Source organism: Halichoeres trimaculatus, unplaced genomic scaffold (assembly GCF_033239565.1).
Source record: "Halichoeres trimaculatus isolate MK-OKI-2021-1 unplaced genomic scaffold, fHalTri1.1 fHalTri1_scaffold_2, whole genome shotgun sequence".
Lineage (NCBI taxonomy): Eukaryota > Metazoa > Chordata > Actinopteri > Labriformes > Labridae > Halichoeres > Halichoeres trimaculatus.
Genome location: NW_027437180.1, coordinates 32,634,693 through 32,657,039, shown reverse-complemented (window position 1 = coordinate 32,657,039; position 22,347 = coordinate 32,634,693). Strand labels below are relative to the sequence as shown.

General features: G+C 40.6%; 1 protein-coding gene across 7 annotated transcripts in view; it reads left to right on the top strand.

Moving 5' to 3' along the window:
* The window catches only part of grin2bb (glutamate receptor, ionotropic, N-methyl D-aspartate 2B, genome duplicate b), a 163,425-nt gene that overhangs the window by 1,076 nt on the left and 140,002 nt on the right, over positions 1 to 22,347 (top strand). For 2 of the 7 annotated variants that reach the window (XM_074688259.1, XM_074688251.1), the window contains exons 1-2: positions 3,129 to 4,424; positions 10,236 to 10,948. In XM_074688259.1, the coding sequence (XP_074544360.1) occupies positions 10,940 to 10,948 (9 nt within the window). In that variant the 5' untranslated portion in view covers positions 3,129 to 4,424; positions 10,236 to 10,939. The other 5 variants (XM_074688218.1, XM_074688236.1, XM_074688208.1 and 2 more) reach the window with 5 other exon arrangements.

Genomic DNA, 22,347 nt, shown 5'->3' with positions numbered 1-22,347 from the left:
CAATCATGTTACATGTGATTTTTGTGCCATAATTCTTTCAAATTTTGGCTCAGCTGTGATATAAATGATGAGGGACATTTCTAGGGGGCGTAGTATGACATCGAAATGTTGAATAACTCCAAATTTAGTATGATTCGGAATTATGTTGAAAAAGTACACATCTTTTGTCCATAACACAGTTCACAAAATAACTCACCATTTTTTTAATTACTTAAATATTTAAGTAGGCATATTCAATACCAATTTTTCATAAAGATACCAGTACCAGCACTCCCTCTTGAGTATTCACCGATACTGAGTACCGATATTACTAGTACTTTTGATACACAAAATTTAAATTAACAGTGACATTTTGATCAAAGACAGCACAGTCCCTCTGACATTAAGTCCAAAATAAAACGCAAACAACTCTCTCTGAGTTCATGTTTTTTTTTTTTTTTTTCATCATTAATACTATAAAAAGAATATTAAATGTGCACAATAAAACCAACAACTGCCAGGGTTTAAGTATTTCTTAAAGTAAACTGAGGTGCAAACTAAAACAGTTAAACTGTAAACTCTCCCAGGTTCATTTATGTTGTCTGAACAAGATCTGACACACATTTGCCGGAGTGTCAAACCACAGCAAGTAGTGGCAACTACTTGTGAGGAGGACTTACTCGATGTAAGATTTCCTTGTCTTGAGTATCAGCCGCTGGTATCAGCAGCCTTCATGAGTATCGATACCATAAAGTGATACTCCGGGATGGAACAAGTTGGGTCCTATCACAAGGTTTAGGGCAGAAATTACCCCTACAGCAGTGTTTTTGTGCAGCAGAAGCCCAGGGAGTTCGCACCGAAGACCCCTTCCATGCTCCTCTGCTGGTTTCCTCTGCACTCAGACGGGGCCAATTTTTACTTGACCAAAAACACAAATAAACGGACTCTGATATTGGTCTGCATTCACGCTTTATTTAGAGAATTTTGAGCGCGTTACATTGACACAAAAACATCGCTAAATAAGGCTCTAGTTCTCATCGTGTCGTAAAACGTCGCTACCTTCACTGCAGAGCCACAGCTGGCTATGAGGTGCTCGCCGCTTAGTGTATCAGTCCGCGCCCACGGCATGCCAGATATAAACTAACCCAGGTAGTCTGCCAGGACGAAGAGACACGATGAGAACTAGAGCCTTATTTAGCGGTGTTTTTGTGTGAAAGTCACGCGCTGAAAATTCTCTAAATAAAGCATGAAAGCAGACCGATATCAGACTTTTTAGGTGGGAATCCGTTTATTTGTGTTTTTGGTCAAGTAAAAATTGGCCCCGTCTGAGTGCAGAGGAAACCGGCAGACGAGCAGGGAGGGGGTGTTTGGTGTGTGCACTCTGGGCTTCTGCTGCACAAAAACACTGCTGTAGGGGTAATTTCTGCCCTAAACCTTGTGATAGGACCCAACTTGTTCCATCCCGGAGTATCACTTTAAGCTTGCCAACTAATGAATTTAATACATTTCAGTATATTTTGCAAACAAATAGAATATGACGCAAAAAAGCACATATTTTTCTCACTTTTTCTGTTTACCTGAAATGTACCCCTGACTACAGAATCACTCTGATATAAATTTTCATAACAATATAGTTTTGGTGAAACTACAGATCCAATGCAAAACAAACCTGCTACTTAATGTCAGACAGAATGTATAGTTTGGTATCTGGTGTTAAAAATGTTGAAAAAACTCTCCTACACAAAGGAAAAAGGACATTGTGGCATATCCACTTAACCTCTTCAGATCCAGTGTCCAAATATGTGGACATTACATTTCTGCCTCTCGGACCCATGATCCTTCATTTTTTAAAACTTTGACTTGTTAGACACATTTAGAGACACTGCCCACATCATCTTTTGGTGAAATCACAACATTACACCTATCTAAGTGGAAAAAAATAAACTGACACACTAACAAAAATGATCAAACTTCCCGTACAAAGACTAAGTTTAGTTTTTGTACTTTTGAGGTCTTTCTTAACCCAAATTGCAAGGTGAATTAAAAATTGCACACCAGACAAAAGCTTGGGTATTAAGAGGTTAAAGACTGAAAACAAAAAGATGCTAAGTGACTGATCTCCAAATTTACTGCTCTTCTTTTTATTTCCATCTTTGTTTAAAGAGCACCAGCAGGGGGAGCTGTTGCTTATTTTATTGAAGCAATTTTCTTGACAATTGTTGCAGCAGCTCTTCTTTACTGTAGCATCTTTCTAATTCACAATCCTTTGGAGGGACCCACCTCCACATTTCCCTCTTTCTCTGTTTCTCCCTCTCTCTCTCGTTCCCTCCCCCTCTCCCTCTGCCGCGCTTTCTCTATCTGGAGGAGGAGGAGGAGGAGGAGAGAAAGTGAGCGCAGTTTGAGTTGTGTGCTATGTACGCTGCCAGCCAGAGGTGTGTTTTCGGCTCCGCTCTGAGTATCTCTGGGTAGCAGCACCCCAGCATGCAGCCAGCCTGAGTGCCATGTCTAACAGCTGTGTTGGCAGAGGGTTGCAGCTCATCTGAAGGGACGAGAGCATCCTGCTTTGAGGAGGACAGAAGATAAGAGAAGACTGACCAGTTGCAGGGAGAGGGGGGATATAACTGACAGCCCCCCAGCCCCCTTGCATCACTAAACAGAGCAAAAACGGAAGGCTTTGGAGTATTCAATTTTTTCTTTCGTTTTATATTTTTCTTATTCCTCATCGCGGTGCTGGGAGGTGCTTCATCTTTTCACATAGTCTCTCTTTCTGTCATCTGCCTCCTCATTTATTTCTCCATCTACCTGGTGTATAATTTTCTCTATTTATGAGTGAGGGAAGAGGAAAAGTCGGGTTGGCTTTTCATTTTTGTCCTGTCTTTCCTCCTCTCCACTCTTCCATCCCTCTCACCAACTCATATACCTGTCAGTCCCTCCAAGCTGCTGTCATCACTTCATTCTCCATCATTTCCCACCCTATCGCCTTTTTTTCTGTTTTTTAAAGATGTGAAATGAACTTGGATGAATTTTCTTCAAAGACAACTAAAAACTCCTCATGAATGACTTTTTTCCCCTTTTCCTTCTCTTTTTGGTCCCTCCACACCCATTTTCTTTGCATCACACTCTTGCGGGATTCTTAAATGTTACTCTAGGTAGGTTAACTATCGTTTAGTGTCTGTCTCTCTGTCTGTCTGTGTGTATTTGTGTGTGCTTTACGTATACATAAAACACACATTAACACACACATGCACTCGCACACTAAACTATACCTAGAACTGTGATCCACAGTGAGTCGATATTAGTCTAGTCTCGCACGGTTTTCACACCCTCATGCTCATCTGCTCTTCTCATTAAGTCAACCCATTTTTGAGTGTTGTCTTTGAGAAGTCTTTTTTTTCTGTTCACATGTCATAAACCTCTTTTTTCTGTTCCAGAAAGCTCAATTTGTGTCAGAAAAAGATAGAGAAATTAGGTTGAAAAGAGATTTCTTGGCGTATTTATGAGTAATTTTAATTTGCATTCAAATCGGTAAAGTTAGCTATTTTTTTCTACATTAAATAAAATTTTATTTATGTTCTCAAAGTTTGCTCTAATGGTAATCTCAAGTCTCTGATTTTCCATTTCATGCTTGATTTATGCTCATGTTGGTTCTGCTCATCCATCAGCAGCCATTACTTCTTTAACAGCCCCTCCTCATGCAACCTTCCCAACTCACTAACACACATCCCCAAAGCCCAAACACACTCACACCTGTCACTCTAATATTTTAACATTTAAACTCTTATGCCTCTGTGTGTTTTCAGTTTTCCCTTCCGATTTCGACCATTCTTCATCCCTGAAGCTCCTTCCCTTCATCCTCATCCTCACTCAGGAAAGAGAGACCGATCTGCTGTAGTTAGCTGTTGAACAGTGGATTAAGAGATTAAAGCTCTGCGGTGAATTCGAGGTGCTGTAGACTGTGTGTGCAGGAAGCAGGTAGACAGACTGAAAGACAGAACTTAATACCTCATCCCATCCCTTCCTCTTTTTCTTGCTCTGTCACATTTTCTTCCTTATCTTAACGTCGTGTTTGATGCTTGTCTTCACTTTTCTCAGCCACACCTTTTTGTGAGCACTGCTTTACAGCGTTACCACTGCTCGACGCTAAGTTTTGAGTCTGTGTATCCATGGACATCCGCCTGAAATAGACTTTTCACTCAGCCTTAAGGTGAAACACTACACCCAGTGGCACATAGGCCCACACACAAACCACTTTCTTACCATCTGACAAAGTGGCTTTATCCATCCTTCCTTCTTTCTTGACTGTCCTGAGAGCGGGATGTCACCGTGAAGGAATATGAAGGACCACCCGTTCTGCTCTGTCTTTGCTTTGTGTCTCAACTCTGCTCCTCTGTAAAACATCTCCACTACAGTCTATAAATTATGTGTTACAGAAAAGAGTTAATTAGGTGAGTAGTGAATTGATAAAGCACCCACTTCCTCCTCGCAACTTGAGTGTGTGTGTGCACATGCATGAACCGCGCGTGTGCATGTGCGGTGCCTTTGAATGTCTGCATGGTCTTGATGGAGGCGTATTCTGCATGAACTTTCATCAGCAGGGCCTCTGAAGCGTATTTTTAAATCTTCCTCCCCATTCGCTTGCGCCGTTCAACCTTTTCTTCACCCTGCTGTGACTAATTGATTGCTTTTATCAGGCAATGCCTTTGATCTCTATCCATTGACTCTATATTTGCTTTTCTATCTCTAAGTATTTTGCACATAGCAACTTCTCAGTATGATGATTCTGAGCAAGAGAGATTTCTCATAGCAAGGAGTTTTTCTGAAGTTCAATCTCATCAGCTTACATCAGCTGGCTCTGTCAACGAGTCAAGTGCAGTGTGCAGGTGCATGCTTTAAGATGCATTTATTTCAGTCCTCTCCTTCTTCTTTTTATGCACTTAAGTTGAAATTTGCAAGCCAAATCTGTGCTGCTGCCCTCCTCCCTCCTCCACTCCCACTACATCTCTTGTTTTTTTCCTACTTGATGGAAATGCAACAGATCTGAGAATAAATCAAAGATCTAATGCCACATACACACCATCCACTCTGTAACAGACTCCCCAGCATGACTGTAATGAGAAAACTGCACAACTCTGTTTATCTCAAAATGCATTTTATATTTCTCAGGTCACCCAATGTTTTAAAATATCAGTCTTCAATCACAGTGCAAAAAAAGTAAAAGCAAGATGTTAACCACTTGAAGACAGGAAGTAGATCACCGTCAGAGCCTGTGCTAAAGCTTTGTGAATGTGTCCAGACTCAAAAACAGAAATCCATTAACAGATAATCCTCTATTGGCGTTTAATAAAGATGCAACAACACAGTTAGCCCACGGTCCAATGCGCACCTTGATTTGTAGTCATGGTTTGGCTTTATTTAGCCGAAGCTATCCATGTTTTTCTGAACCCCATTCGCAGGCAATTGCGTTAAATTTTCACGAGCAGCAGGAAGAGAACATGAAAAAATCTCTTTAAGTGTAGACACAAAGGTTTTACCATTATTATGTAAATAAATGAACATTTTTACAAGTTTGGTTAGCGATGCACAGATCTGATCTTGGTATTGGTCCGATACAGACTCAAAAGCCCTGTTTCCACCAAGTGGTTCAGTTCGGTTCGTCTCGGCACGGCACACATTTTGCAGTGTTTCCACTCACGAATCATGGGACAGACCACCAAATAGCTGTGACCAGCCGTTCCACTTTTTGGCACCCTTCCGTAGGGGTGCCAGACTAAACCAATCCGATCACAGAAGGTGGAGCTAAAACACTGCAGTCCGTTGATTGGTCAAAGGAATCGTCACTTATCGTGCAACAGCGGCTGCATTTCTCCTCGCAGCACACAGTCTTCTCTGAAACAAAGCTTGGTTCTTTGTATCAGAGATCAACACGGCAATCACAAAGACGACAAATTGCTTAGTTTACTGTGTCGTGTTCTTCTTCTTTGTTAGATTTATTAGTGGGGTACACTGTATCGTGGCTATCGCCATCCGGCTTACACACCGCCTACCATAAGGGAGCATGGTTGGCTGTGGGAACACAGAGAGGACCAGGCTTAACCGAGCCAACCCGTACCAAACAGTACTGATCTAAACCGGACTGCTTGGTGGAAAGGGGGCTAAGTTAGATCAGATAATGGTGACGAAGAGCCGATCCATTGGGCAGATCTATGTAACTCTATGCTGTGTTTACAACACTGTGCGAGTGTACATCACCAACACTAGTAGACAATGCATTTATGCATATTTACACATTTATAATCCAATACAGTCAGTTTAATTTGTTTATTTAATGTCTGTTTGCAAAGTTAAAAAGCCTGAAGTCCCATCTTCATATCAGGGAACAGAGGATGTTGAATTAATGCCAGTGTTGGATCAGATCTCCATCGTTAGCAGCTGATACCAAAGCCCAGGTATCTGTATTGGTACAGGGACTAGTAACGTCCCTATTCTTTATGTAGGCATTCTTAAACTCCCACATATTCACTGTATTTGTCATCTTCTCTGTCAAATGAGCACTCGTATGACTTTCATACAGCAGATGGGTTTCGGAGTACTTCACCATTCATTTCCAGATCCCACATAGGGAACCATCATGGTTAGGTTACTCTCTGTTGCACCCGAGGTCCAGCTGTCTGTAGTGAGAGCCAGGCTCTGTGCTTTAGCCAATTTGTTTTCTTTTTGGACGATGGTGTTAACTGCTCGGCTATTCTGCTTCCAGATATCGCCGGGTGATGTTAGCTACTCTGTAGATCAGAGTGACTCCCTCGTGTTGCTGCCTGTCCTCGTCACTTTCCATGTTAGAGCGGTGTGTGAAATCTGACGTCAGTATCACCAGCTTCCCCCAACTTGAGCCCGTTGTGATTGGATATTTACTCACTGGGAGGAATTTCCTCATCCCAGCATGTCGACTCACAGCCAAACACACAAACAAGCCAACATGGAGAGAAACACAACACAGAAAAGCTACTAATTCAAAAATTTTACGAGCGTGTATTGGACCGTGGATGTTGTACCAAATGGTTAAATGTCACGTTAAGAATCATTTCATCTCTAGTGTCTTAACATGCTAGATTACTTAACACTATATTTGCACAAATGAGAAATTACAAATGTCTTTTGTGGCCTCATTGCTGTCCTAAAAAATTCTCCATTAGCTCCATTAAGGGTTTCCTGCGTTAACAGAGGAGTGCACGCCGCTGCCCTTAAAGTCTCAAGTAGTTTTTAAACAAGTGCTTTAAAGAGTCAAACAGTCTAAATGATTCAGAACTTCCTCCTTTAGAGTGGTGGGCTGCAGATTCACTCTGAGCACACTGTGGTTTCAACTTAAAGGCTAAAATAGACATGCTCTCCTCGAGAGCTCAGTCAAATGAAGGATTTATGTTTTAAAGAGAAGTTGTTAACAGCTGTTAGAGATTTTTAGATCTTAAGCTGCTGACTAGAAACACACAACAGTATGATTTCACACGCCACTGCACGCTGTGAACGTTGTACTAATCAGGAATAAAAGAAAATACCTGTTTGTGAAATCAAAGAAGCACTTTGACTCTGACACCAAGTGAAAAGGTAGAACACACACTTAGTTTAAAGCCTTCACTTTAGGGAAATTGCTGTTCTTGAACAACTCGCACTGCTTAATGTAATTTGACAACTTGAAACCTTTTGATTTCTCCCAACAAACAAGCCTTTTTCAGTTGTGCTTCCCTGATCTCTATTGTGGAACGATTTCAGCACATTTCTGCATGAGTCAAACTATCTGTTTCATTTGAATGTTACTCTGGAAGGAAGAGATAATTTGACTTTGAAGGAGTCAGAGATAAAGATGGATTTTTGTGAAAGAAAAAAAAAGAATGAATAATTCATTACTCTGCCAGACAGGATTAAAACTGTCCACATGCAGATATCCCCCACTATTTCACTGACGCTTAATTTTGGAGACCTCTGAACCTACTTCCTTGAAATCCTTGTGAAAGCATAAATATTTCCAGAGTCAGAAAAACTTAGCACAAAAAGTAAGGAAATTGTGTTTGGTGGATTTTTAGTGGAAGCTACTGTAAAAAGTCTGTTTATTTCCTTTTTAACTGGAGCCACCTTTGTGAGTAAAGTGCATTTGTGGGATACACAGCAGAGCTGAGTTTGTACCCATGAGAAATTAGCCTTATCCTCTCTGCTAATGCCAAACAGCTTATTCTGCTGTTACATGAATCGTGGGCTCACTCCAAACAATGCTGCTTCTTGGTTTTGGGGAACACCAGCTTGAAGTTGCCCTGTCTCACGGGCCTATCTGGATCTGCATGCTGCTGTAGCAGGTCCAAGCTCACAGGTGCTGCCAATGAGACAGGGGTAACAGAAGCTCATATAAGACTCATGCTACGTTTCAGGCAACCTGTAACTGGTGTTTTTCCTACCTGTAACTTGTGAAAGTGCACTGGAATGGCAGTCGAACTCGTAACTTTCCACTCATCAACTTGTACCAGATCGATGTACTCCGAGCTACGACTTTTGACGTCACATCACTTCCTAAACAATATGGCAGCCTCAAGCCTCTATGGATGCAGTGGTGCTGTGCGTGACACACTTTAAGTTAGAAAAAGTTTACCATTACAATGTTAGTCATCTGCTTATTTTAATGCATCATTAGCCACGTATACATGGACCCAAATATTCTGCTTGCATTCGGTTAATTTGCTCAAACAGAAAAAATTTAACCTTTTATACACCTCATTCTGAAAGAAAAGTGTCAATTGGAACATACATTTAATCAGTTTCACAGGGGTGGAATATTCCTTTCCCCAATCTGATTGGGGTATCATCTTTCCACTCAAATGGAAAGTTGTCAGGGTGTGTTTTTTCAGCGCATGCTCAGATATGACGTAAGACGGCAGCACTGGATGGCTATGGAAAGTTTGTTTTTTATCCAAACTTTGATAGAACTGAACATAATTTCAAGATTGGACGGACGAAAAACTCACACAAAAAAAAATCGTCCTCCATCTTTGATAAATCACGTGATGTTTCCGTTTTTCTGCGCATGCCCCATCAACTATTATGTTTGATTATATCTGTGCATGTAGACCAGAGATTGGAATATTCCTTTCTATGTATACTATTGTTTACAGAAAAGTCATTCAGAAAGACGAAAAACTCCTCATGTAACCGTGGCTACTGGTAGCTGCTTTGGGGTTAGCTAGTTTTTTGTGCATTAATCAATACAAAATATGTTTCAATATAACAACAAATACTGTAGAATATTAAGTATAAGCTTCTGCTTCCTTATGCACCGTTCCCCATCAGTTTACCTAATGAGCAACTTGCAGGCTCTGTTGGTGGTTGAAATGGTTAAGAATTATGCTTATAAAGTCTGACATATTTGTTTACATACCAGAATTCCTTGCACTCAAACCAAAGTCGTAATTTGCCTGGAACGCTTTCAGGTCAGAACTGGGAGATTTCAACTGGGAAATTTCTGAGTCAAGGGTTGCTGGGCACGCAGCATCAATTGCATGAGCAGAATAAGCTGTTTGGCATTGGCAGAGAAGGTTTGGCAAATTATGGGTGCAACCCACAAATTCAGCTCTGCTACTCATCCCACAAGTAGATGTTCCCTATGATGATGAGTCCATTTAAAGGGGAAACTAACAGGCTTTGTAAAGGTATAAGATTGATTGACAAGAAGAATTGTTACAACAAAGAAATAATCTACCAATCACAAATTTCATAATGATGTTTATTTATCATCTGAACAACAAATCGCTCCGTTAGGAAGATACAGATTACTCTGTCTTAAGTGGTTTACTTGATGAGCTGGGAAAACCTTATCAACCAGCTTGATGCTTACTGACTATTGAAAACTGACCATTGTTTACACACATGTACTGGCACATCTGTTAGTAAAAGGACATATCAGGAAGGGAAGGTAGGACTCACAGATAATGGCTGTGTGGCCTCCTGAGACTCAGAAACCACAGTTTGAAAAACATGAATCTCTGTAAGCAGCTCCTCAGAGTGAACTAGCACAATTTTCTGAACAGGCAACAGCTTCCAGCGCATTCAGATTGCAGTGAAAGGGGGCATGTAGACACAGCAGCCTGACAGAGCTAAGCCTTGACCTCTGAGGCAGTCGACTTGTGTGTACACACTGGCACTCAGCCTTCACCAATAACACATCCATCCACAGCCATACTCTGCCATCTGACTTTGTTTTTTCACTTCTTTCTCTGCAGACTGAGGAAGAGGAGAGCGCAGAGCGGGGCCAGCAAACTCATGATCATGACCGGCTAAAGCAAGCCAAAGGGAGGAGTGAGAGAACGCAGAGGAAGAAGAGGAAGACGAAGGCATCAGGGAGGGAAGAAGAGGAGTGTGTACGCACACACAGACGCACACGCTGCTGCTCATCTCCTTATCTCCACGGCAACTGAATTCACACACTTAAAGACTTCTGGTAGGGGACCTCAACGGGTGAGCGTTGGAGGAAGAAGAGGAAAGAAGATAGGATGGAAAAAGACAAATGAGAGATTCTCCTTTCGCAGCCGTCTGTCATCTTTTAATTTCTTTGAGTAATTTAACATGCTTGCTCACTTTTTGAGTTTTTAAACTTTTTAAAAACTTCAAACTCAAGTCACAATCATCGTTCGACCAAGAAAGATCTGCGTCCTCTTTGGCCTCACATCCTAAGCAATCCACAGTCAAACAGTGATTTTGAACATTTTATGACACTTTGAATCGGTTGTCGATCACCGCCCACCTTCACCGTCCTTCAACCTAAATCCACGCTCACCCTCTCTCTGCGGCAAGACCCCACTCTAGTCTTCTTTGTGCGGCTTCATCTGTCAACCATCCTCCATCCGAGGCTATGAGAGGAGGAGTCGAATCCCAGATCACTCCATCATGCCAGTTCTGAAGAGCAGAGAGGAGATCCGGGCTGGCAATGTTCAAGGTAGGCCGATGAAGAAGCGGATGAGTTTTTTGTGTGTGTCTGTGAGAATGGATAAGAGCTGTCCTCTGAAAAACCTTCACGCTGATTATTTCCTGAGAACGAACCTTGGTAAAAGATTTGGTTTCAACACATGCTGCAGATCACAGTCTGATCTCAATCCACCTAAAACTGTTTTGTTACAGTAACACGAAGTAGACTTGCTGACATTTCTGATATTTGCAGCGTAAAATGCCAAAGTGGTATTTTTTTTTCTAATCAAGTTAAAATTACCATGACTGACCGCTGATGAAACTGACTAAGCTGCATATATAGCTGTGACCCACCATCTAACATCAATGTCCATTCATGCCACCCATTGTTAAATCTGCTAACAAAAGTTATGGTGATAAATGTTCATTAGCCACCACTTTTACCTAAAGAAGATGAGCTAAAACAGTTCACTGATGGTAAAAATCTGACAAATGTTTGTTTAGTTTTTGTTTAAAAAACAATGACGTGACCAAAAATGATCAAATCTATGATATCTGTCAAAATGTAAGCAACACATTCCTGTTACAGACGTTGGCGATCTGTCAGACACATTCAGTAAAGCTGTCTGTCCAACACGCGCCTGTCACTGCAGATGCATTTAAGAAATGTCGTAAAAACCGTCATTTCATTGTGTCCATAGCTCTAGTTTTGAAGCTGGAGATTAAAAAAAAGGGCGATAGTGTCCACAGAGAGCGTTTTCTTTGTACTTGACTTGGAGCGAGGATTATTCCTCTTTATCTCTACTTTTATCTGTGTCTAATGACCTTAGTGAACTCGAGAAGTTCAGCAGGGTTACAGTGGCTGGAGAGTCCAGGCTGAATTATTCAACTAAAATATTACACAAGATAAAGTATGTAGAGAGTGAAATATTGCAGATCTAAACACTTAGTACGGCATTAATACCAATCTCTGAACTGCTACATGAACGGTTTTAAAGAGACAAAGTTTTGACCAAAAGTAAATTTAAAATATTTACTTTAATGTTTTGAAGCTTCTTACACTAAAACTAGACTTGAACTATGAAGATCAAAAAGGCTGAAACGTGTACTTAATCATCTTGAGAAGAAAGAACGACAAAGGATAGTCAGAAAAAAGGTATCATATTGCACATATATCTAAAATGTCAAAAGTTTCACATGGTGGACTTAAAGCTTGTATAAAGATCTTGTGCTAGTGTTGACGGAGTATGATTGAGAGATGCATGTAACATGGCACATACCAGATCTATTAATATACGTCTCAGATTAATCCAGTTCAAACGGTTAATGAGATTGTATGTAACGCCAAGAGATCTCAATAGGTACGATGAAAATTTTCCTGATGTATGCCCAAAATGTGCTGAATATAGAGGAACATTGGTTCATTTTTTTGTGGTATTGTAGAAATTTTTTATCAAGGGAATAAGAGGTGAAATTGAAACTATAGTGTCTAAGAAATTTTTATTGAACCCAAAGACTGTTCTTATTTGGCTTATACCCAGAGAAACCTACATACACAAAAACTATAAGAGTGTTTATAGATATAAGCCTGTTAAATGCGAAGAGATGTATTTCTTTATGTTGGGAAAACGTTCATGGGCCTGCAGTAAGTCAGTGGAGTAAACAGATGTTGTCTACCCTCTCACTGGAAAGGATTTCTTTTGTAATGACGGGCAGACAAAATATTTTTGAGGGTGTCTAGGGGTTTTTAATGTTATTTATCAAAGATCATAGGATATTAGTGCGATAGTGTTGAAGGCTGCTTTTATGATTTTGTAATTTTTTCTGTTAAAGCGCACTGTGTTGTGAATATGTGATATATATTATGTCTTTTTTGGAAAAAAGTCTGAAATGTGACTAAAAGTAGCAGATATTTTCAAAATAAATTAAAACGGCAGCCAAAATGAGCATTGATGCTAACTGATAATTTCATGATAATGTGGAAATAATGGATCAAAAGTAATCCACAGATGTTTTATGTTTGATATTAGATAACCCAGCGTTGTGTAATTTGTGATTGCACATCTGCTGCCTCTCGAGATAATAGCTTCAAGGATTTACCTCATAGTTAAATTGGAGGAATCACTGTGCTTGATTTCATCAAGAGTTCACAGGGCTATAAGATTTTCTGACAATGATCTACTTTACGATAATAACTGTCAATGTGCGAAAGAGACATCTGTTAAGAATAGAATAGAATAGAATAGAATAGAATAGAATAGAATAGAATAAAAGAACATATATCGTGCAAAATGATTCAAAATATACATAGAAATAGAGTAATAAAAAAAGTGTCAACTATAAAATAATGTCCATCAGAGACACCATCGTGACCAGAATTCAACATTCACCACCTCTACAGGGCTTGGGAACATGTCACCATTTTTAGAGCTTGTGTTTATTTGTAGAATAGAGTGCAGCTTTTTGCACCAACATGTTTACACAGTCAGTTGTCAGTCAGTGATGTATCCTTATTTATTTTCATTTATTAACAAGAATAAAGATATGCGCAGGATGAGAAGGAACAAAAATGGCAGCGCTCGAGACAAACTGTCCTTTTTTTTGGTCACACATTGTTCCCGTTCTTTGTGAGGGAGGCCGCTGTTGAGATAAGGGATAACAAGGCAGCAGCTTCAATAAGTCCATCAAAAACCACGAGCTGTGCTGCTTCACAAGGGAAACGTGTCGACACAATGGTAACGGTATAAAACAGGAGAGCGGGGAAGCCGGAGCCTATTTTATTGCTGAGCTTGTGCTCCTTGGAGCAGCCGCTCAGGAGTTGGACTGATAAAAAAGCACATTTAAAAGTTGGAGGCTCGTGTAAAGATAATGGGGACTTGTCTGAGAGGCAGTGTGACAAGGCGTACAAGAGTGAAGATAATATAGAGACATCTTTAAACATGAAGTTCATGAGCACAGAATGGTCTTTTAGGCCGAGAGGAAAGTGTTTTTAAACTGTCGCCGATGTGTGGGAACATTTTTGCAACAGAAAATGTGCAAAATCCTGCATTCTGCTTGAGTGGAGTTAGTCCAGATTTCATCTCTCGGTGGCACAGAGGATTAGGCTCTTGGCTGGATTGTTTTCAGCTCTGTGTGAGACTAGTTAATGCTCACCACATTTGCATCCACTGACTCACGACCTGATGAAGCTATCTAATTATGATGCAGCTCCTCGTTGAAGCGTGACTAAGGGGAGGTGTGTGACAGCTAGTTATGTCCCTCCCTCACAACGCTGCAGCTCCAGCACTGACACACACCGACCATATTCTTCCTCTCACACACACATATGCTGCACAGACTCTGCTCTCTGCAGCTCCCTGAGTCCCCCACCCCAGTATTTCAATCAAAACTTCATCTTCTGTCTCAACAGTTGTCGATTGGCTGACACCCCAGGCTTGAAATGGCTGCATGTGAACGGGGATCCTAGGGCAGATTTCTCTTTGGTGAAGAGGCATGTGGAGGGAGCAGGCGTTGGGGTTGAGGCGTGGCAGACGGGGGCAGAGACAACAGACAGATCTCTGATCCAGGCAGGCTGTAAATCCAGAGGGGGCAGTGTATGAAGGAGGGAGCTTTGTCGACAGATGTAGTGCTGAGTGTATAAGGCCGAGGAGAGGAGTGTTTTTGCAGCGCCGTGATGCTGCATGTATTTGAAGAGTGGGTTCGGTAGAGGGGATTACTGGATCAGAGTGTTAGCTCTCCTGTCAGGCGGGCAGTATGGCCCCTGTTTTGATCAGTGGACCATGAACAAAGTGGGGGCTGTGAGGTGCTGTGAATATACAGGCATCAGGATGTTGATGCTGGGACTTGCAGACAGCAGGCTTAGTCACTTTTGGATACGTGCCTCATGTGAGCAGCTTTACAAATGTTGATTGAGTGGTTGATGGATTACAGGTGCTGGGATGCCTGGTGTTTATTGTTTACTCCGAGCCGCACAGAAAGGAAAGGAAAGGAAAGGAGAGGAGAGTATTCACATAATGCCTCAGGAGTACCGCCATCATCTTGCATTTACAGATTTGTCCGAGCAATGATTCTTGCAGCAATATATTTTTTTACTCCGATGCCAATTTTCTAAGCTGAAATTCGATAACTCTAAAGGCTGAAACCTGCTTCTCTGGACTGCACGTAGGTGGAGGGCACAGGGGGCGCTCACTTGGCCCTTACTTTGTAAAAACAACTTGTAAAATTTTATCCACTTTATTTCTGTTTTCTAACCTGCCTCTCAACTGGAGGTGGGTGATTGTATCGGCATCTACGTACATCTGCATGAATCGTTGATGTCAGATTGAAGTGTGTGTCATCTCTTCTATGATGCCCAGAGCAACCATTCCTGCAAAGCTAAAAATGACAGGCATGAGATACATCTTACCTTCTTATAGACTTTAACTTTAAATTGTTGCTAGAATAGATTTAAAGGGATGCTTGCTTTAAAGTATGAGAATGCTGCATATGCTAATCAAGCACTGCTACAGCTACTGTAAAACCATCGACAGTATAAACTTACCTTTGCCCATCTCGATATTTAAAGCTGTAAGATCACTTTCAGTGGTGCCAGCATTTGCTCTGTTTGATCAGGTGACCTGGCTGAAACTGATGTCACACCTACGCAATAGTCAAAACTTTCACTCATGTGTTCATTTAAGGCAGACATTTATAGCTTTGGGGAGTTCAGTGACTCTTGTGGTTGCTGTTCCTCCTCTTCTCAGCTAATCTGGTACAGAACACTGTGGTACAGCTTGTTTTTAACAACAGAGCTGTCAATCATAATGACACATCCACTCTTTTTTAAAGTAAATGATGCATTCAAAGTAGACTTCTCAGAAAAACGAGCACTTTGACATAAATCTGCACCGTATACTTAGCACAAAAAGTAAGGCCATTTGTGTTTGGTGGATTATTTCTTTGTTGCAACAATGCTTCTTTGGAAAGTCTCTTTATTTCTCTTTTAAATAAAGCCACGTTTGTGAGGACCATGAGCAGCAGAGCTGAGTTTGTGGGCTGCGCCCGTGAAATATTTGCTATATCTTCTCTGCCAATACCAAACATATGATTTATTGCTAAAAAGAAGCATTTTGCAACAAAGAAGTACTCAACCATACACAGGTGTCATTACTTTGGCACTATGTTTGTCAGTTCACAAATATCACCAACCCTGATGTTCCCTCTGGATCTGAAAGGCTTTTGAGAAAAAGTGTCGAGCAGATTTTTCTTTCAAGTTAGAATGATCTAGAACAGTTTCTCAGCTGCACTTGCATGAAGGTATCTGTTTGTAGAGAGAAACAATATTTTTCCAATCTCAACGGATGGGAGCTGGAGTGCCATTGCAAAGATGTGCCTCTCAAGAAACAGCATTGACTTCCAGCATTCAAGAAATCCTGCAGCATGATTGGTACAGATGGGTACTTTTTACATTTGAAATGATATGGTACTGATGCGTGGTATACATAGACTGTAAAAAAATGGACGTCATCTTGCTCGACTCGAAGTGAGGTCGCCCTAAAAAATGCTCCCCCAGGTGGATGGCTGCTGTATAGGTCAAAAAAACTAGCTTACCAGTCATACCAGATGGGCTATGGTCAAACTTTAAAAAATTAATACACCTCATATAAATGTTTCTCACGTCCGATTGTTGTGGTGGTGTGAAGATATTATTTGCTTTCCTTGAGTTTAAGTCCTCTTTTTTTCTTAGGTTTCATTTTCATTTGTTATCAGAGGTTAAAAACGAGGCTTTGCGTCACGTTTAACGATGATTAACAGCTGCCGTTCTTGTGTATTTTTTCGGGGATTGTAAATATGTTGGGAGGTAGAGTCAAGAAGTGATTAGACTCTTAAAAGAAAAAAAAGATTATTATTTTTATCAACCGGCTCCACTCAGATTCTCCCAGAATCCCTCACAGTCTCTACTGTGCGGACTCTGGCTGCACAACTGCTGCAATGGCTGGGCCTGTGATGGGATATTTTGGCTTCAAAACCGTACAATAGTAAATGTCGGGGCTATGCTGTCCTCTCTATATACGGTCAATGGTGGTACATGGCAATCAGTATCAGTACCCAACAGTACCACTTTTTGATACTTTTGTGTGTGTTTATGTGGTAATAAATATACACTTGTATGATAATAAAATTTCAAAGTTTTTCAATTTAACATATTATTTCTCAATATGCGAACTTGCAATGTTGTGTTCATGTCTAGCATAAAAAATCACCTACTCCTCCGTTCCCTCACAGTCACAAGGATGCGTTTAGGTACCTATACATGACACCGTTTAATTTTACATGAATTGGTACTCAGTACTACAGACAGAATTTGGTTGGTAGGACCTATAGAAGCACATAGTCAGTTAGACAAAATTTTTACTACAAATAGGAACCAGAACACTAACCTCATCCCAACCCTCTTTAACAAATATAAAAATTTATGTTGAATCTACTAATACAGATTAATCCTTTATCACACAGGTATCATACAGGCCACCTGTATGATTCACCAAAAATATACTCTCCCTGCTCTCTGCAATATTTTTTAAGGGATCATCATATTTTTTTAAGTGGAACAGGCTATTTAAACATTCTAAGTAGAATTTTACTTTAAAATTTGGTAGAAAAGCACTCAGAGAGCGCAGCCCTCCACCAAGCATATTATGATTGTGACACAATACTTTAGTCCTACTTTAATGTTATACTCCCTTTCAGCAGACTGTCTGCTACAATTTGGTGTTAGTTGCAGGTTTGTCCCAAAATTTGTTACCTGGCAGTGTTGAAAATCATGATGACCCAGTACATATTTCATATTACGGGTCTAAGTATTCAGAGTATTGCCAGGATCTGGATCTTACTTTTACATCTGTCAGAAATTATGGTGACCTTGTCTTGTGTTGTTTTGCAAAGCAATCTACACATATGGTGAAAACAGCCCTATCTCACAACGATAATGAATCCTTTAAAAATGTCCTAAATCCAAAATTTAAACACTTCTTCCTTATCCCATTTTGAACATTTCCTGAAAATTTCATCAAGATCTGTTTGTTACTTTTTGAGTTATGTTCACAGAAAACATATCCTCCTTGGCAAAGGTAACTATGAGGTATTTCTTGGTCCAGGTCAAAATGATCCCAAACCATACTGTGAGGGAATAAAACATAAACGGAACTTGTTAAAGGACTCAGATATTATGAGAACAGCTTCCATATATAATTGCCTGTGATTGGAACCTCATTGCGCTTTGATTCCTTTGCTTCTTTCCTTTACCACCCTGCAGTACCCCAGATACTGCCTTAAAGCTTGTCTTTTCTTCTTCAAGGAGTCATTTAAATTTCCTGCTTGCTCAAATGGTTGAGGAGTTAAAGTAGTTTAAAGAGCACTTGTAAAATTGGAGCTCCAGAAACAGCTCATTGGTGCCCTCAGTCATAAGATTTAAGCAAACATACAGATGCTGTCCTTTTCATTCCTAGTTTTACATTTGAAGCCTTGAGATCTCCGGGACATCTTTGAAATACTAACTGATAGAAATATCTTGAAAGAAGATGTACAGTTCAAATTTGAGGCTTGTTGCTGAGACAGAGAGTGGACTTGACTGATGTTAATCTTTGGATTTGTCTGGGAAGTGTTGTAGTGATAAGAAGATGTGGCTTTTAGATTTGTGACTGTTTCAGGAGGCATCAAAGGTTGTTTGTGCTCTCTTGTTCTCATTTATGGCTGAAGACCTGCTGCTAGTCTCCTGAGGGAGTTAGGTGGTGGTAAAACCCATTGATTGTACATAGAGTGGACAGCGTGGTTCTGCCATTTACCATTGTATGATTTTGAAGCTGAAATACCCCCGTCACAGGCGTAGCCATTGGCAGCCATTGTGCTGCCAGAGCCTTCACAGTAGAGGCAATGAGGGACTCAGAGAGAAAAACATATTTATATTTTTTCCTTTAGAGGGTCTAATCTCTTCTTGGCTCTCCTTCCTGACATATTTTACAATCCCTGAAAAAAACAAGAACGACAGCTGTCAATCATTGTCAAACATGATGTAAAGCCTAGTTTTTAACCTCTTATAACTTATGAAAATGAAACGTTTCATAAAAAAGAGAATCTTAACACAATGCAGCCCTATGATATCTTCAAATCACCACAACAACCGGGTGTGAGGAACATTTCTACAAGGTGTATTAATTTTTTAAAAGTTTGACCACAGCCCATCTCGAATGACTGGGGAGATGGATTTTTTTGACCTATACTGCAGCCAGCCACCAGGGGGAGCAGTTATTGTCACAGAACACTGTTAAAGGAAGTGTCAGGAAATATCCAACAAGTGCCATAAATTCTCCATTAGAAAGAAGAGATGTGATTCAAACCCCGTCTCTCGAAGCTTTTTTCCTGTATCAAGTGGAAAAACCTTGTTCACCTTAATATTAATGATAACAGAGTATTCTACACATACACAGGAGCGTGTCTTGAGGGTATCTTTAATCTATGATGTAAAATTTATTTTGCCCCATTCAGTCACACTATGGCAGAGAGGAATTAGCATTTTACAAAGTCAGCAACAAGTCACACCTGAATACATGATTTTTGCATTAATTTTAGAGTGCTCTTCTTTCTTTGGTTTGGTAATGTGGTTACTTAGCTCACAGAGTCTCTGTTTCACCTTGGCAAAGAGGAGATCCTGGTTTACAGGGGAAACAAAGCAGGCTGTAGGTCAGATGGTTGCAGTTTGAACATTAAATGTCCCTCAGGTTGAAAAGGTGGTTACTAAAACAGGCTTTATTTATTAAACTGGAAGCAGGGTGTTAATGCCATCCCATTGCTGGAGACAGAAACTGAAGATGCATCTTCTACCTCTCCTCTTCTAAACCTAGTCATGTGTGACTGTGAGAGACGGAGGAAGAGCTAAGAATAGAGAAAAGGGGGCTCAGCGCTGTGACGCCGCCTCTACTCAAACTGCTCAGCTGCTCTGTTTCTGAAGTCAGCAGGCGCTCAAACAGTTTCCTCTGATATGTGTTTGTGCAGGCTCAGCTCAGACTGAACACAGTACAAACTGGAGCTGTTGCTCCATAAGAGATTTTTTTTCTCCACTGCGGTATTAGATCTGCATTTCACCCTGAATGTGTTCACTAATAACATGATCAGAATGTCTGAGCTGCCACATCCAGATATTTAATCAGAACCTGTCACTTTTTATAAGCTGCCAGAGAGAGGCTGTTTGAAGCTGCTCCATTGACAGAGAATTTGATTTAATATACTTTTTCAGACGGATGGAAGCATCTGATTGAAAAACAGACGAGCTGAGGGAGGGGCCGAGGTGCGGAGATGAGAGGAACTGATGCAGGGTTTGATATCTGTGAGAGATAGAGTGACATTTGATGATCATGTCATCTGAAAGGTGCCTGAGAAACAAACATAAAGACTCCAGGAAACATGTCAGGCAGATGGTTTTTCTGAGAGGGTATTAAAGATGGTGGTTATATTTCCAGTGCAGGAGAAGAGGATGATGAAAGAAAGAAGAGGAACAAATCTATTTGATTGGATCAGGGGGTAATAGGTCTGTCATCACCCTCACAGAATTGGAAATCTTGCTAAATACAGATTTTATTAGTGACTAACAGCTGTAAAGCATATTCTCACTGTAAATAGACCGTCATTGCTTCTAATTATATATCATCTCTAAGGAAACACTTCAAACTCAAGTGCTGCGGTCTAATCTAGCTGCACTGCTTGGCACGGCTGTGTTTTTTAATATTTGCTTACTAGTAGCAGGTGGTGTCTGTTTGACATCTTCACTGATTTTGTTTGCTAACCTGCCCCCATCATCCTGCCTCCGTCAGACCTCCAGTAAAACGGCACTATCAATTAATCAGCGCTGACTTCAGGCCAGGGATGAATTTGAAGAGCAGACATCTGCAATTTGAAGCTACAACATGACTACACACACTGAGGTGGGAAGAGCTGCCGTAGTCAGATATTTATGTGTTTTTCTTGCAAAGCAGAGAAACAGGTGATCAGAGAAACGAAGGCGACGCCGAGAGGTAGAGCAAGCCTCTGAGGGGGGTATATTGGAAGGCGAGGAAAGAGAAAAGAGGACACGTAATTATGTGTCTGGGACTCTGCTGCAACATTTAGGCCCAAGTGGAGGGGAGTGTGTGGGCTGATATTACTGAGATTGTGTAGGACTGGATCTGTGTGATTGCATCTTGAAATAAATATTTTAGGTCCATGTGGGATGAAGAGCTGGGATGATAAGAAAATAAATTTGAAACCAACTTTATGAGGGTTTAAGTCATTTTTCAAACAGAAATACTTATAACACCTTCTGCTATTAAACATTTATAGATTTGAAGACAGTATCAGCATACAACAAGAAAATTAAAATGTCACACCTGATATTAGAAAGCTCTGCTGGAGCACTGAAAGTAGAAGAATCTTTATCAGTTGTTTACTTGGCATTACCTGAATTGATGACACGAACCAAATGGGGAAAAACTGTGAGGTTAATATAAGGTACATGGGCAAAATCGATTTGAACACCAACAACTAAGCCTTAAATTTTTCTTTTTGTGTTAACAGTTTCGATCCTTTAAAGCACCTGTGAGGACTTCGTAAGGGATATTAAAAAGAACCACTGTAAAATGTTTGCCTATTCATAATCCGCAATTTAAACCAAGGTTATCGGTGACAAAATTTGTTATTTCTAAATGATAATTCTCATTATCTGTGGTCAGGTCAGGTTTCCCAGGAGAACACAAATCCATGGACCAAAAGTCCCTATCTTCAATATCCCTTTAGGGATTAATAAGTATTCTATTCTATTCTATTCTATTCTATTCTATTCTATTCTATTCTATTCTGTTCTGTTCAAGTATTTAATTTATAGGGACAATGTACATTAATTGACATTTTAGTAAATATGCTAGAGTAAGCCAAAAGGCTAGTTGCTGTGAATGCAGCAATGCATTCACAGTATATGTTCTTCTGTGACAAAAAAATTTATTAGGGGCTCGGGCTTCGAACGAGCCCCTCTCCTGCATAGCAAGCTATGCAGGAGAGGGGCTCGTGGCGAAGCCACGAGCCCCTAATGCTCTCCCGTTTCGCCTTTTTTCTTCATCATCTTCCGGCCAAAATTTTGGCTCGCTACTCCTCCAAGGGCTTTGAGAAAACCCCCACAAATTATACATCAAAATGTGCGGCTCGGCCGGGAATGGTGTGCTATTATTTTTTTCAGCAATTCGCCAAATTTTGGCCGACTTATTGGCCAAAAACGGCGAAAAATCCCTCATAGAGAATGAATGGGGAACCTAGGAATCTCTCCCTCTCGCTGCCCAAAATTTCCACTAACTTTGAGATGCTAAGGCTATGGCATACTTCCACTTACATGCATCATTTTTGCTTTAAAATGTTCACTGATCTTTCAGC